At 48.1% G+C, this 16149-nt stretch overlaps 2 protein-coding genes across 2 annotated transcripts in view; both read left to right on the forward strand.

The window, feature by feature from the left end:
* The window catches only part of Pex11b (peroxisomal biogenesis factor 11 beta), a 19069-nt gene extending 16181 nt beyond the window's left edge, over positions 1–2888 (forward strand). The window contains 1 exon segment of the mRNA NM_001025684.1: positions 2736–2888. The gene's annotated coding sequence lies outside the window, so the exon portion shown is untranslated.
* Positions 1–13822, forward strand: part of Itga10 (integrin subunit alpha 10) — a 19414-nt gene extending 5592 nt beyond the window's left edge. Inside the window, 22 exon segments of the mRNA NM_001107699.2 lie at positions 291–456; positions 563–636; positions 858–1002; positions 1207–1355; positions 1547–1690; positions 1831–2034; positions 2421–2551; positions 3354–3520; positions 3617–3759; positions 4131–4244; positions 4522–4607; positions 4872–5013; positions 5173–5265; positions 5421–5497; positions 5651–5740; positions 6126–6210; positions 6343–6456; positions 6632–6712; positions 6845–6958; positions 10980–11075; positions 11888–12001; positions 12272–13822. Of these exon segments, the coding sequence (NP_001101169.2) occupies positions 291–456; positions 563–636; positions 858–1002; positions 1207–1355; positions 1547–1690; positions 1831–2034; positions 2421–2551; positions 3354–3520; positions 3617–3759; positions 4131–4244; positions 4522–4607; positions 4872–5013; positions 5173–5265; positions 5421–5497; positions 5651–5740; positions 6126–6210; positions 6343–6456; positions 6632–6712; positions 6845–6958; positions 10980–11075; positions 11888–12001; positions 12272–12337 (2595 nt within the window). The 3' untranslated portion in view covers positions 12338–13822.
* Positions 13823–16149: the final 2327 nt, after the last annotated feature.

Genomic DNA, 16149 nt, shown 5'->3' on the forward strand with positions numbered 1-16149 from the left:
GTGCTGCTGCATCCAGAATTTTGTGTGGGTCTGGGGATCTACACTCAGGTTGTCAGGTTTTCGTAGCAAGCACTTTATCCACTGAGTCATCTCCCCACCACGAACTGACTGTGGATCTAGAAAGACTGAGGAAGAAAGACTTTCAGGATGTAAAAGGAGAGGCAATAGGATTACCCGCTGCCTGGACTTCAGTTGTTCTCTCCCTCCCTTGGCTTTGTTTAGTTGACTCTGTTCTATATCAGCTCTCACACCTTACTTCTCACAACTAATGGACCCCATCTTGATCTCAGGTCCTTGGTCACTATCTCCGGCGACAGAGAGACCCCAGCTCTTTTCTTCGGGAAATCAGAGCCATTGCTAGTGATCCAGATGAGCGATTCTTCTTCAATGTCACGGATGAGGCCGCGCTGACGGACATCGTGGATGCGCTGGGAGACCGGATTTTTGGTCTTGAAGGTAATGAGTATCCTGGTGAAACGGAAGGCTGGGTTGGGAGCCTTTTAAAGTGGGTTCAATAGAGCAAGCTCCCCTGATAGAACCTTGCAATTTTCTCATGCCCAAGGATCCCGTGGAGAAAATGAAAGCTCCTTTGGGCTAGAAATGTCCGAGATTGGCTTCTCCATCCACCGGCTACAGGTTGGACAGACCCTGACCCTCTGCAAGGTCCCCTAGCCCTCCATCTCTACATCATCCTCTACGACTCCTAACTCAGATAACTCCATGTCTCCTTTAACTAGCCCACAGCATGCCTTTCTGACCACAGTGCACCCGAAAGTGAGCATCTCACCACTGGAAAGTTCTTTTTCTTCCAATTTCCTGCTGTCTTCTCAGTGTGCACATTTGGTTCTGCCCTTCAGGATGGGATTCTCTTTGGGATGGTGGGGGCTTATGACTGGGGGGGCTCCGTGCTATGGCTTGAAGAAGGTCGCCGCCTTTTCCCGCCACGAACTGCCCTGGAAGATGAGTTTCCCCCTGCATTGCAGAACCACGCAGCCTACCTGGGTGAGTCACAGAGAGTTGTGGGGAACTGGGAGAGACCAGGAGACCTGGGGGTGGGGGATGGGCCGTATGAGGCACTCCCTGTTAACTCAGGCAGTTTGTCCCTCAGCTCCTTAAATCTCTTTAGACCTCTCCTTATTCCTTCAGCAAACCCTGCTCTCTGACCTCATCTTGTTTCCTTTTTACATCACCACCTCCTGGCTTTAGGTTACTCTGTTTCTTCCATGCTTCTGCCGGGAGGACGCCGGCTCTTTCTCTCAGGGGCACCGAGGTTTAGACATCGAGGAAAAGTTATCGCCTTCCAGCTAAAGAAAGATGGGGTTGTGAAGGTCACCCAGAGCCTCCAGGGGGATCAGGTATGCCATCATCAAGGGAGGGTGGGATCCTTAGACCCCCACCCCCAGAGACGAGAAGGGAAAGGGCAAGGCTGCAAAGGCAGGCAGTCTGTCAGGGATGTGAGGACCAGCTTGGCAGGCTTCCTGCTGAGTCCAGTAGTTCACAGACACCTTCCCTGCTCTCTTGGGTCATCACCGTCCATCATTTCCAGATCGGCTCATACTTTGGCAGTGAGCTCTGCCCATTGGACACAGATATGGACGGAATAACTAATATCTTACTTGTGGCGGCTCCCATGTTCCTGGGTCCCCAGAACAAGGAGACTGGACGCATTTATGTGTACGTGGTGGGCCAGGTAAGAATCAGCGAGACTCCATAAGATGTAAGTGGGTGATGGTGGAAGGGTCAGAAGAGGGAGACACACATATTTGAGAGCTCGCTGAGGGGTAAAGGTCACCAGATAAGCAATGCCTTTTATCCCTTCTCCATTACAAGCAAAATTTGCTGATGCTCCAGGGAACCCTTCAGCCAGACCGCTCCCAGGATTCTCGGTTTGGCTTTGCTATGGCTGCTCTTCCTGATCTGAACCACGACGGTTTCAGTGATGTAGCAGTGGGGGCACCTCTGGAGGATGGCCACCAGGGAGCACTGTACCTGTATCACGGAACCCAAACTGGAATCAGGCCACATCCTACCCAGGTCAGCAGTCCTGGGAGAAGAAGTAGTGTGCTGTGGCACAGGCCTTTCATCCCAGAAGGTGAATCTCTGTGAGTTCCAGGCCAACCTGGTCTACATAGTGAGTTCCAGGCTGGCCAGGACTGCTCGGTGAGATGCTGTCTTAAAAGCAACATAAAAAGGAACAACTGAAAATGGGACACTGTGGTAGGGGGAGGGTCATTTTGTCCTTGGCCTGTTTATCATCCAATGGGCTTAAGAGTCACACCAAACTGAGGTGGTGGTAGAGGGATTCCTGAGCTAGGCAAGGCTTTTTTATTTATTGATGGATAGGAATGTTAGAACGAACCTGGCAGGAGGAGAGGAAAGTGGTGTGAGTCTCTCCTCAGTCTCCTTTCTCTTCTCCTCAGAGGATTGCTGCTGGCTCCATGCCACAGGCCCTCCGATATTTTGGCCGAAGTGTGGATGGCCGCCTAGATCTGGATGGAGATGATCTTGTGGATGTTGCTGTGGGTGCCCATGGGGCAGCCATTCTTTTCAGGTGAGGAGTCACGCTTAGGTAGCAGTGGGACAACTTGTAAGAACAGAGGTCACACATTCGGGTTTCCCGGTCAGCTAATCTGATGCCTAAACCCCTAGTTGATGGAGTGAAAGGAATCACTACTGCCTCACTGGCTGATTGTAAGTACCGAAGAAGAGAGTCCACATACAGTTTCTGACAGTGTGGGTGGAGAGATGGCTCAGCGGTTAAGACACTGACTGCTCTTCCAAAGGTCCTGAGTTCAATTCCTAGCAACCACACGGTGGCCCACAACCATCTGTAGTGAGATCCGATGCCCTCTTCTGGTGTGTCTGAAGACAGCAACAGTGTACTTATAATAAACCTTTAAAAAAAGTTTTTGACAGAACTTTATTTTTATTATATGTGTATGTTTTGCCTGTATATATATCTATGTACTGTGTATGTGTGCAGTGCCTGGAGAGATCAGAAGAATCCCCCAGAACTGAAGTTTTACAGCTTGAGTTTACATGTGGGTGCTGGGACTCAAACCTGGGGAAGAGCAGCCTATGGTCTTAACTGCTGAGTCATCATCTCTCTAGTCTGGCACAAGTGCTTATTGTAATGAATGTATTGTTATGTGATTCCTGTCATAGGCTTCTGTGAAAAGTCACACATTCAGACCTTATTTATTTATTTGCTTCATCACAGGGAGGCAAGTACCAAGGTCGCAACCCTTATCTTTGCCATTTCCTCTGAAATTTCCGGAGCTCTAACACTGAGCTCCGTGTACTTCCGGCTTGTACTGCTCCTTTTTAGAACTTCTTTTCCACCCTGTTCCCAGCTCCCAGCCTATCGTCCACCTGATTCCAACCCTGGATGTGATGCCTCCGCATATCAGCGTGGTTCAGAAGGACTGTAAGCGACGAGGCCAGGAAGCAGCCTGTTTGACGGCATCCCTTTGCTTCCAAGTAAAGTCTCAAACTCCTGGGCGTTGGGATCGCAGATTCCGTAAGTGGTTACAATGTATCTAGGACAACCCTCAAGTCTTGGCCCTTCCTGGTGTCTGCTTCTGCCTCCACCTTCATACTTGCCTCTCCCATTCAGACATACGGTTCTCAGCATCACTGGATGAGTGGACAGCTGGGGCACGTGCAGCATTCGATGGCTCTGGCCAGCGGCTGTCCCCAGGGCAGCTCCGGCTCAGTGTTGGGAATGTCACTTGTGAACAGCTGCACTTCTATGCACTGGTGAGGATGGGGTAGGAACTGCTTTGTGTTGTTCCAACCAGAACAGCAATGCATTGGAAACAGAGATGTTGAGACCGTTCTGATTTGGGGGTCAGGATGGTATGGATTGGAATCCTAGCTCTATTAACTTGTCACCATGGACTCTGCCAAGTCACTTAGCCACCACATCTCAGGGTCCTTGCTAAAAAGGGATGATATATATTGATAACTATTTCATGGGAGTTGTATCTGAATTATATTCCATCGTACTATGAAAACCTTGGGACAGTGCCCAGGGCATAGGTGATCACACTTAACCTATTCTGCAGAGGTCTGGCTTCTCCTCCAATCCCGTTTCCCCACGACCTGCCCTTCACTCTTGTTTCCCTCAGGATACATCGGATTACCTCCGGCCAGTGGCCTTGACTGTGACTTTTGCTTTGGACAACACCACAAAGCCAGGGCCTGTGCTGGCTGAGGGATCCTCTACGTCTATACGGAAGCTGGTTAGCAGTGCTCCATCGGGGTCTCAGTGTTGCCCTCCTAGTGAATTTAAGAGCAAGGGGAGGGGGGGGTTGGGGATTTAGCTCAGCGGTAGAGCGGTTGCCTAGCAAACGCAAGGCCCTGGGTTCGGTCCCCAGCTCCGGAAAAAAAGAAAAAAAAAAAAAAAAAAGAGCAAGGGGAGGTCACATGCGAATGGTGAAATCTGATTCAGGCTCTGATGATCAAAACATCCCAGTCCTTCCTCCTTTCCTTCCTCTCGGACCCTTAACTCTCTTCTAGATCCCCTTCTCAAAGGACTGTGGCCCTGACAATGAGTGTATCACAGACCTGGTGCTTCAAGCTGACATGGACATCAGAGGCTCCAGGTTAGATGGAGATGCGCTAGGCAAATCAGGAGGAACTCAGGGAACCAGAGCAGGGTTATTTGTTTGTTTTGTTTTGCTGTAGTGGGGAGGTTCTCCCTAGGTAGCCCCAGCTGGCGTGGAGCTTGCTCTTAGCCCAGACTGGTCTAAGTCTCACAAAGGTTCGCCTACTTCTGCCTCCCAAGTGCAGGCATTAAAAACCATGTTGGAAATGAGACTTTTGATTCTCTTTTGCCTCTTAGTCTTTGCTTTGCCTCCTACTCTTAGGAAGTCCCCATTTGTGGTTCAAGGTGGCCGACAGAAAGTGCTGGTGTCGGTGACCCTGGAGAACAAGAAGGAGAATGCCTACAACACTAGTCTGAGTCTCAGTTTTTCTAGAAACCTCCACCTGGCCAGTCTTACTCCTCAGGTACCTTGGAAGAAGGGACTGAGGCGAAGGAAGAAAGGAGGAGGGAGACCAGGACATCAGCTATGGGGTGCTATGGAGAAGGGCTGCGTGTAGAGAGTGTGGGCGGAAGTGTGGCTCCAGCCACAACTCTAACTTCCACCTTCATCACTCTGCCTTTAGAGGGCCAAATCAGTGAAGGTGGAGTGTGCAGTCCCTTCCCCCCACGCCCGGCTCTGCATCGTGGGGCATCCGGTCTTCCAGGCTGGGGCCAAGGTAAATATGGGTTCAGGATGAGGACAAGGTGCTAAGAAACCTAGGCCTGGGATCCATGGGGCACGGAAGTTCTGGGAGAGGCATGGGCTCTTCTTCCTCCATGGGCTTTCCAGAAGAAGGTTCATTATTATCCCACCCATGTCATTTGTCCTCAGGTGTCCTTCTTGTTAGAGTTTGAATTTAGCTGCACCTTCCTCCTGAGCCAGGTCTCTGTGAGGCTGACTGCCAGTAGGTGAGACCAAAGGAGCTTCCCCCAAGCCCTTACCCACCCCTTTCAGAAAGTCAGAGAAGTGGGTGACTGGAAGAAACAATTCTGATTCCTCTAGTAGCAGAGCGGGCCCCTGAGCGGGGACTGAGATGTGAAACTTTCTCCCTGGCTCTGCAGCAGTAGCCTGGAGAGGAACGAGACCCTTCAAGATAATACAGCTCAGACCTCTGCCTACATCCGATACGAACCTCACCTCATGTTCTCTAGGTATGGCTGGGTGCCTGGCTGGGGCCCGTTCTGACCCCGATAGACACATTGACATCTGTTGTGTTTTCTTGCTGTCCTAACTTGTGCTTTAGCATTCCCTGCAATGCAATCCTTGGGTCTTTTGGTCCTCACTCCCATTCATAGTCAACCTTTCCTCTTAAGGTTCTGAGCATTCCAACTGGGATAAACAAATATGGGGTTATGGCTAAACACTTTTGTTTTTAAATCAAACCTGTGTTATATTTAATTTCCTTCTTATCCTCTCCTATCTCATTATCCACGTGCTGACCCTACCTTCCCTGAATCCATGTTTGTATGCCGATCATGTGTCCTGTGTCTGTGTCATGGCTGTGACCTTATGCCTCCTGGCTTGGTGTCTGCACAGTGAGTCCACTCTGCATCGGTATGAGGTTCATCCTTACAGGGCTCTCCCAGTGGGCCCCGGCCCTGAATTCAAAACCACTCTTAGGGTGAGAAGCTGGAGGGGACTTGGCATCCTAGGAGTGGGTGTGTGGAAAAAGACTGAGAAGAGTCTCTCGTGGCATTGAGTGGCTGAAAGAGCAAATGAATGAAGCAGGTCCTGTCTCTCATTCTTCTCCCAGGTTCAGAACCTTGGTTGCCATGTGGTCAGTGGTCTCGTTGTCTCAGCCCTCCTTCCAGCTGTAGCCCATGGGGGTAACTACTTCCTGTCACTATCTCAAGTCATCTCTGGCAATGTGAGTCTGGGCCAGAGTGTGTGGAACCCTCCATCTGCTGACTCACTGCTCTCCGGGCTCCTCTTCTTGGAACCACTCTTACTTGTGGCTTGGGAGGAAGGAAAGGGTTTCTACATTAGAAGGGTTATAGGAGTGGCCTGTCCAGGGGGATCTTTCAGGTTGGATCTTTCTCTAGGCAAGCTGCACAGTGCAGAACCTGACTGATCCCCCAGGATTCCCTGTGCATCCAGAGGAGCTTCAGCACACAAGCAGACTGGTAGGAGTCACAGAAAGGTGTCTGGGACAGGAATGCAAATAGAGGTTGCTGTGTGGTGACAGGTGGGTGGGGCGTGGCAGTGGGAGGTGGGGTCATCCCATTGCAGAGTCCTGATTTGTTCTGCTCTGATAGAATGGCAGTAACACTCGGTGTCAGGCGGTGAGGTGCCATCTTGGACTGCTGCCTAAGGGGACTGAGATCTCTGTTGGACTGCTGAGGCTGGTTCACAATGAATTCTTCCGGAGGGTAAACTGGTCTTCCATTCTGCTTCTATCTGAAACATTAACACAGATTGGGAGGCACATAGACTCGTGTTTAAGTTCAGCCTCCCTCTGTTTGCCATAAGCAAGTAGTTTTATCTCCCTAATCTTTTTTCCTGATTTGTTTGTTTTGTTTTGTTCTGGAGACAGGGTCTCTTTACATAGCTTTGGCTGTCCTGGAGCTCACTATGTAGACCAGGCTGGTCTTGAACCTACAGAGATTCATCTGCTTCTGTTTCCCAAGTGCTGAAATTAAAGGCATGAACCACCATGCCTGATCTTTTCCTGATCTTTAAAATGAGAACAATGGTACCCAGCTTGTGGAATAGTTCTAAGGAGGTAATGAGATGGACATAAGGAAAGGCCTCACTGGAACATAGCAACCACCCTTGTGTTTTCCTCTATTTAGTGTCTGTCTTAGTTAGGGTTTTACTGCTGTGAACAGACACCATGACCAAGGCAAGTCTTACAAGGACAACATTTACTTGGGCCTGTCTTACAGGTTCTGAGGTTCAGTCTATTATCATCAAGGCAAAAACATGGCAGCATCCAGGCAGGCATGGTGCAGGAGGAGCTGAGACTTCTATATATCTTTATCTGAAGGCTGCTAGGAGAAGATTGGCTTCCAGGCAGTTAGGATGAAGGTTTTATAGCCCATGCCCACAGTGACACGCCTACTCCAACAGGGCTACACCTTCTAATCATGCCACTCCCTGGGTGGGGCGTATACAAACCATTAGAGTATCCCTTATCGCCATCATGGAGATCAACTGATAGAATGCCCACATATAATTACTCACCAAGTCAGATGTGGTGGTGAACTTTCTTAATCCCAGCACTCAAGAGGCAGGTGGATCTCTGTGAGTTCAAAGTTCCTTTTAGCTCAGTGGTAGAGCGCTTACCTAGGAAGCGCAAGGCCCTGGGTTCGGTCCCCAGCTCCGGAAAAAAAAAAAAAAAAAAAAAGAACCAAAGTTCCTGGCTAGCCTGGTCTACATAGCAAGTCCTACACCAGCCAGCCAGACACACACACACACACACACACACACACACACACACACACTTCAAGTACCTGTTATAGGAATGACTTTGTTAAGTCAACACCAAAAAGACTAGTCCTAAGATGTATCATGTCTAACTCTTTGCAGGTATTTAATACTTTTCTTGTCAAACAAATGGATACAATAGTTGCTATTACTTATAGGATTTTTATGGGATAAGATTGCATAGTTGAGAGAGGGGTCTATGAGGGTCTCCAAATTGAAGTCACTATATGATAGGCACTCAGAAGTCAGTGTGAGCAGGGAAATAGCACTGAGTTGTAAATGTCTATTTAGCACTGGGAGGTTATATTGCGCATTTACATGTAGCAGCCACCTTCAGTACTGCAAGACCTCTGGGCTATCAGTCTTAGGTGAGTAAAGTCTGGCAGATTCTTCTGTTTGGTTCAGTTGTGTGTGACAGGATTGTCTCAGTGGCCTCTGGGACACGAGGCAAGCATTCTACTTCTGATCACCCCCAGACATTTTATTATTTTTATTTTTATTTTTCAAGATTTATTTTTATTTGTGCATATGTGTGTGTCTAGATGCATGTGTGTGCATGTGTGTGGGTGCTGCCAGGGAACAGAAGAAGGCATTGGGTGCCCCAGAGCTAAACTTGCAAGCAGTTAACCTGGGTGCTGGGAAGTGAACGCTGGTCCTCTTTGAGAGCAGCAAATTCTTTCTGGCTGAACCTTTTCTCCACTCCACCCAATCCCCAGGACTTCAGTGAATTGTTCTAGTTAGCCTTGAACTGATTCCGTTTCCTGAGTGCTGGGATTAGAGATGTGTACCACCATGATTAGCAGCAGCAGCAGCAGCAGCAGCAGCAGCAGCAGTAGTAGTAGTAGTAGTAGTAGTAGAAGGAGAAGAAGAAGAAGAAGAAGAAGAAGAAGAAGAAGAAGAAGAAGAAGAAGAAGAGGAGGAGGAGGAAGAAGAAGAAGAAGAAGAAGAAGAAGAAGAAGAAGAAGAAGAAGAAGAAGAAGAAGAAGAAGAAGAAGAAGAAGAAGAAGCAGCAGCCACTAGAGGGCATGACCCCAGGACCCACATGGAAAGCTGGATGAAGTGACAAGTATTTGGAATTCCAGTGTGAAGTAGGAGAACAATTCAGGTGCATCCCTAGAAGTTTACTTGCCCCCTAGTCTCACCTTATGACAAGGTTAAAAAAATAAAAACAAGGGGTTGGGGATTTAGCTCAGTGGTGGAGTGCTTGCCTAGCAAGCGCAAGGCCCTGGGTTCGGTCCCCAGTTCCGAAAAAAATAAAAAATAAAAAAATAAAAACAAATGCTTTTTAACCCTAGCACTTAAAGGCAGAGACAAGTTGATCTCCTTGAGTTCAAGGCCAGTCTGATCTTCATAATGAGTTAAAGGCCAGCTAGCCAATGAGAACTGTCAAAAAAAAAAAAAAAAAAAAAAAGGCAGACCCCGTTTTAAACAAAAGGACAAAAGTAGGTACCTGAAGAATAATACCCAAGATTGTTGTCTTGATTTACACACACACACACACACACACACACACACACACACACACACACACTACACAATTGTCATAGACACTGGCAGCACAAAGGCTGATCAAACACAGTCCTTAACTTCCAGGATCTTACAGGCCAGTGGAGAAAGACAAAGTTGTACACACAAGGTATACTAGGTTCAAGATCATGTTCTCCTAAGCTCAGCTTTTGTGGGGTCACCGTTGAGTCATAAGGTAGGCGCCTGGGCTTATGTGCGTCCATTCTTACTTGCTCTTCTTTCAAAGCCACCAAGATTCATTCTCAAGACTCCACTTTCATCGCAAGCACTTCTCAAAGGCCCCACCGCTAAACACAACAGTTGATAAAGTTTATCTCTCTCTCTCTCTCTCTCTCTCTCTCTCTCTCTCTCTCTCTCTCTCTTTTTTTTTTTTTTTTTTTTTTTTTGGAGCTGGGGACCGAACCCAGGGCCTTGTGCTTGCTAGGCAAGCGCTCTACCACTGAGCTAAATCCCCAACCCCAAGTTTATATCTCTTAATATCTTGCAGCAGACACCAAGATTCAACATGAAGGCTGAAGGACGCTCGACCTACTCAGATCCTAGTATCAGTGGGAGTTGGTAGGAAACATGTCTCTGATCTCAGAATAGAAAGGTTCAGCCCCATGGAGGTTCCTGAACAGAAAGGAAATTTTTTTTTCTTCTTTTTTTTTTTTTTTCGGGGCTGGGGACAGAACCCAGGACCTTGCGCTTCCTAGGTAAGCGCTCTACCACTGAGCCAAATCCCCAACCCCAGAAAGGAAATTTTTTCAACTTCCTTTAAACTGTGTATTTGCAGAACAGGCTTTCTAGCTGTTTCCCGGACTTTTCTAAGCCTGCCTCAGCTCTTGAATAATGAATGACCTGGAGACTTATTTATGCCTAGGCCTTAAGCGAGGTTTGCTCCCTAACTAGCTCATAACTTATATCCTAACTTATATTAACCTGTAATGCTATTCTATGCCTGCATGTGGCTGGTTATCTCTGAGTCCTGACAGTGAATCAATCTCTCGATTCCTCTCTCTCCCTCCTTTCTCCCTTCCTTCTCTCATCTCCTGGGACAGGGAAATCCTCTCTCTGGTCTCCAGCAGAGACTCCCACTGGGATCAGAGGTCCTGCCTCCTCCTCTCCTGCCCAGCTGGTGGCTGATCAGCCCTTTATTAACCAATCAGGTGATAGAAAACAATTTTTACACAACATCGAGACAGGAGGTATTAGACAAAGCCAACATCCCAACTGCAACCAGATCTCTGGGCACAGTGCTCAGTTTCTGAATACACAGTGCACAGAACCATTCGCTGACAGTTTCCCTTCCTCTTTCCCCCCACTGATTTCCAACAACATCTTCTGGTCTTCAGGGCCCTGGTAACTGTGTCCATGGAGCTTCAGCCTTGTTCTTAGGGTTCCACACTACCAGATGATGGCTCAGTTAAAATGTTTTCCTGACTGCTTGTTCCACAGGCCAAGTTTAAGTCTGTGACAGTGGTCAGCACCTTCAAGTTAGGAACTGAGAAGGGCAGTGTCCTCCTACTGAACGAAGCCTCCCAGTGGCGTGAGGTAGGCTGGAGCTGTGGGAAGAGTGGCAATGGGTTGGGTAAAGGACCTTTCTCCCCCTCTTTTTCCTCACGTTAGTTTTTTTTTTTTTTTTTTTTTTAAATCTATGTGGAGGTTGGGGATTTAGCTCAGTGGTAGAGCGCTTGCCTAGCAAGGTCCTGGGTTCGGTCCTCAGCTCCGAAAAAAACTAAAAAAAAACCCTTATGTGTATCAGTGCATTGCCTGCAGGCAAGTGTACCAAGTGAGTAGGGGTCAGAACCTCTTAGTTCTGTATCCCCCAGAACTGAGATGCGTTTGTGTCACCATGTGGGTGCCGGAACCAAACCCAGAACATTTCTGTAAGAGCAGCAAGTGCTTTTAACCGTGGTCCCATCTCTCCTGCCCCACAATGGGATTTTTCAGAGTAAAACTATCTCCGTGGGGCTGCAGTTCACCAGGCAGAAGGGGTGGCTCCCTGGGGTTTGCTTCTTGCTTCAAGGTTTTTAAGTAGAAAGAGGTTTTGGGTTGTTTTTGTTTTTGTTTTTAACTCTATTTAGGGGCTGGCTTTGTGATGACTTTGAGTGAGGCTATCTGAATTAAAGGGTGCATGTAAAACACAAGTCAGGCATGGTGATGCACGCCTGTAATTCTCATACTGGGGTGCCTGAGAGGGGAAGCTTGCCATGAGTTGAAGGCCAGCCTGGGACATGAAATGAAACTTTGCCTCAAAACCAAACCAGCCCACCAACCAACCCACAAAAAGCCACCTCAAAAGCAAAGCGTGGAATAGCAAAGCAAAGCAAGACAGGACAAAACAAACTCTTCTTGATACACAGAGCCACTTGGAGGTGATTCAGACCCTCCCTACCCTCATCTCCCTGTGGATCCTGGTTGGCAGCGTCCTGGGAGGGCTGCTCCTGCTTGCTCTCCTTGTCTTCTGCCTGTGGAAGGTAAGGCCAGCTTTTGTGGGTGGAAGAACATCTTATTCTGTCAGGAAGGACAGGCTATGTGCTAGTCGGTTAGATAGAATGAGGTGGGGACGGGGGTGGGGGGGAGGGTTGCCATGGTCCACTCTCCTTGACTCTATTCTACAATGATGGTTGAATTAACCCAAGCCAAATAAAATAAATTTGAGTCTCATTTTTGGAAACAGAACAAAAGTGAAGCCCTCCGATAAGTTGGAGGGCATCTGGCAATGACTGGTATCTTTTCCTCTATAGCTTGGCTTCTTTACCCGCAAGAAAATCCCCAAAGAAGAACAAAGTGAAGGGAAGTTGGAGCAGTGACTGCGGAAGGCTCAGAAGCCCACTTTGGCAGCCTTTTCAAGAGACTTGTATCCAAATGATGCTTGGAGGCTCAAAGGGGAAAAGATGCTGCTGGAGAGTGTCTCCTGACCTGCAGCCTCACTTGACTTTTGAGCCATGGGGATGCTTCTGGCAAGAGATGAAGCTTTGCCTTAGAGAAGGGCTGGCACCAAAACACTAGCATCCCCACCCTATGCGTCCCTCCTCCTGACCGGTTCCACAGCCAGCATTGGGTCTTTGTTTTGGGCTCTATCTTCCCCGTTACCAGGAGTCAAAAGATTTTGTTCCCGACCCCTTTCAGATTCCCTTTGTCCTCCCTCACAGTTCCCCGGAGGATTGGGGGTGGTGGTGAAAAAATGTACCCTCTACCGCTGCCCACACACACTCTCTCACCTTCCTGCCTGCTCCCCGCTCCACAGGAGAGGGCTGACGTTGGCTTAAAAGAAGTAAAAGTCAACATCTGCTACTTTCCCGTGGAGTCCTGTGATTCATGGAGTCGAATGGGGAGAGTCAACAGGAAAAAAGGAGGGAGGAGAAAAAGCCACAAGAGACACTCTGTACAATTCCAAGGCACAGAGAAGCCTTCAGACAGGCAACTGCCAGCCAGCTGAAACTTGAGACTTCACAGTACTCCCGCCCTCAGGTGCTGGGGAAACCCAGCTGCCCCACCCCCCACCCCCCGCCCCGCCTCGGGCTCTGGGCTCAGGCGTTCCAACCCTCAGCCTTCTCTGGGAGCAAAGCCAGGACTTGATGCTGAATTTTCCGGAGCCAGGGGCCCCCAGGTGGTTCAAGCTGGAATAGCAGGGAAACCCATTGGCAGTTTTATCCATTTACTCTTTGGGGCTTTCTTAACAGAAAGCTTCTCAGTGGTTGGGAAGCCCTTTCATCCCACCAGGTTTGGATAACAACAGTCCCAAGAGATCCAAACAAAGAGGAATCTGCATCTGGAAGCCTACGTGGTTGGCATCAGGTCTCTGGAGAGTAAGCCCTTACTTGCCCAGCATTGATTCTATAATGGGGATATCCTGGGAAAATCCCTGATACTCCTGTTGTATGCATAGGTTTCTCTGCTGGAGTGAGTTTTTCAGCCCTTGCTTGATTTCCATGTTGGAAATCGCATGTTAACTCTAAACTCTCTCCCTTTTGTCCTATGTTTTGGTTCATGGGCAATTGAAATTCTCATAGTAATGGGGGAACTTGTATTTTTATTGTAATTAAGACTTTGAAGAGCAGAGACAGTTACTGGTCTCCATAGTTCAGCTCTGACAGATGCCCTCTCAGACTGCGAAGAGAGGAAATCTGATTGGACAGTTGACCAGTTGCCAGAGAACCGGTCTTCCCAGGCTGTTCTCTGAGTCTGCTTGCAGTGTTTATTTTGGTGTCTCTGGTCTTCGGCAGAGGCTCCCTCCTGGGGGTTGTCACGGTGAGCAGATGATCAGAACAAATAAAATCCAGTTATCAAATGGCTTCTGCCTCTGTTTGACTTTCCTAGGATGCAGAGTGCTCGTGAATAGGATGTGTAGAGGAGTTTTAATGCAGCAACACGGCTACGCTGGCAAGGGATCACATCCAAAGACCTTCTAGGTCCGAGTGATCTGGCTGTAATATTGACATGCCTTTACTCCCAGGAGACACAGGCAAGCAGATCTCTGAGTTCAAGGCCAGCCTGGTACAGAGTAAGTCCCAAAAAGTTCAGGTCCAGGCATGGTGGTACACACCTTTAATCCCAACACTTGGGAGACAGAGGATGTAGATCTCTGAGTTCTGTTCAGTCAGTTCAGTGAGTGCAGTTCATTGAGCTGGGAGTCCAGTGAGTTGAGCGTAGCTCAGTTTGTGGAGTTCAGAGGTGGTTTTTTAAGGAACAGTTTTACAAAGACGGGTTGCAGAGGGAGCACACTAGACACAGGTGAAGACAGAACAGGCCAAAGGATGAGAAGGAGCCAGGAGATTAAAACAGATTTCTAGAGTTAGTTTGAGACCAAGCAGAGAAATTCATTGAGAAGTTAGATTGACTCAGTCAGTTTGGAGAGGAGTTTGAGCCGGAACAGCTATACTGGCTGGTTCTGTGTGTCTCCTTGACACAAGCTGGAGTTACCACAGTGAAAGGAGCCTCGGTTGAGGAAATGCCTCCATGAGACCCAGCTGTAAGGCATTTTCTCAATTAGTGATCAAGGGGTGAGGACCCAGACCGTTGTGGGTGGTACTGTCCCTGGGCTGGTGGTCTTGGGTTCTATAAGAGAGCAAGCTGAGCAAGCCAGGGGAAGCAAGCCAGTAAGTAACATCCCTCCATGGCCTCTGCATCAGCTCCTTCTTCCTGACCTGCTTGAGTTCCAGTCCTGACTGCCTTTGGTGATGAACAGCAATGTGGAAGTGTAAGCTGAATAAACCCTTTCCTCCTCAACTTGCTTCTTGGTCACACTGTTTGTGCAGGAATAGAAACCCTGACTAAGATAACAGCTGAGTTGAACCAGCCAGATAGAGTTCAGAAAGCACTAGAGGGGTTGGGGATTTAGCTCAGCGGTAGAGCGCTTGCCTAGCAAGCGCAAGGCCCTGGGTTCGGTCCCCAGCTCCGGGAAAAAAAAAAAAGAAACAACAAAGATAAGAAATAGGTAAGAAATAGGTGAGGAGAGAGAGAGAGAGAGAGAGAGAGAGAGAGAGAGAGAGAGAGAGAGAGAGAGTTATAGTACAGGATTGGGAATAAAGAATTTGGGTATATAATCCATGCAGTTTCAAATGTATGTAACCTGAGACAGATTTAACAACTGTGCCAGCCTTCTTGTGTTTAAACTAGAGGTTCTGAGAACTGAGACCATCCAGATAAAGGGACCATGCTTAATAGTGACCATAATTATGAAATATTTTGTTGTTAGAATAATCTATTACTCCATGTGTTATGAGGAGGGGTAGAAGATCTACTGACATATAAGGTGGTTCCCAACTCTGATTTGTTACCTTTAAGCTACTTGATCCTCCTACGAACTCTTTACCGTGTGCTTCATGTCCTGTGAAGCAGACTCCTTGAGCTTCTGTGGTGATGATTAACTGAAGGTAAAAGTCAAATCTACTTGATTTATTTAAATATCTGCGTATTTTCTGGTTCTCGTGTATTTGTCTGTTGCCTTGGTGGTAGTTTTCGGATACGATCTTCTGTAGCCCAGGTTGGCCTGAATTTGTCGTATAGTCAAGGCTAGCCTTAAAATCCTGATCCTTCTGCCTGCACCTTCCAAAACGCTGGGATTACAGGTGTGTGCCACCACACCTGGCTTTTTCTAGGCAATTCATGGACAACCGGGGTTCTTATATCGCCAGTAAACATACTAAGAAGATGTATGGCTCATATGTATCTGTACCTTCAAAGGCCAGAAGAGGGCGATAGAGAGCTGGATTACAGGTGGATGTAAGCAACCCAGTAGGTGCTGGGAAACAGATTTGGATTCTCTGAGAGCAGGAAGCGGCTCTCTGCCCCTTCTTCTTTACCCATATGATTAACACACACACACACACACACACACACACACACACACACACACACACACACACACACACACACACACATACACACACACACACACACACACACACACACACACACACACACACACACACACTGGGGCTGGCAGATAGCAATCTATTATCTTCTAGAGGTCATAAGTTTGCCTCTGTTCCTTAACCCTGAGAATGGGAACCTGTCACATAATGACCTCCCTCCGCTTCAAGGTGGTCAGCCGTCTAGTTATAGAAAAGATCCCACAGCGACCCCTCTCTGTACTTCATTTAAGCTATAACTTAACCAG

Source organism: Rattus norvegicus, chromosome 2, assembly GCF_021556685.1.
Source record: "Rattus norvegicus strain SHRSP/BbbUtx chromosome 2, alternate assembly SHRSP_T2T, whole genome shotgun sequence".
NCBI classification, from domain to species: Eukaryota; Metazoa; Chordata; class Mammalia; order Rodentia; family Muridae; genus Rattus; species Rattus norvegicus.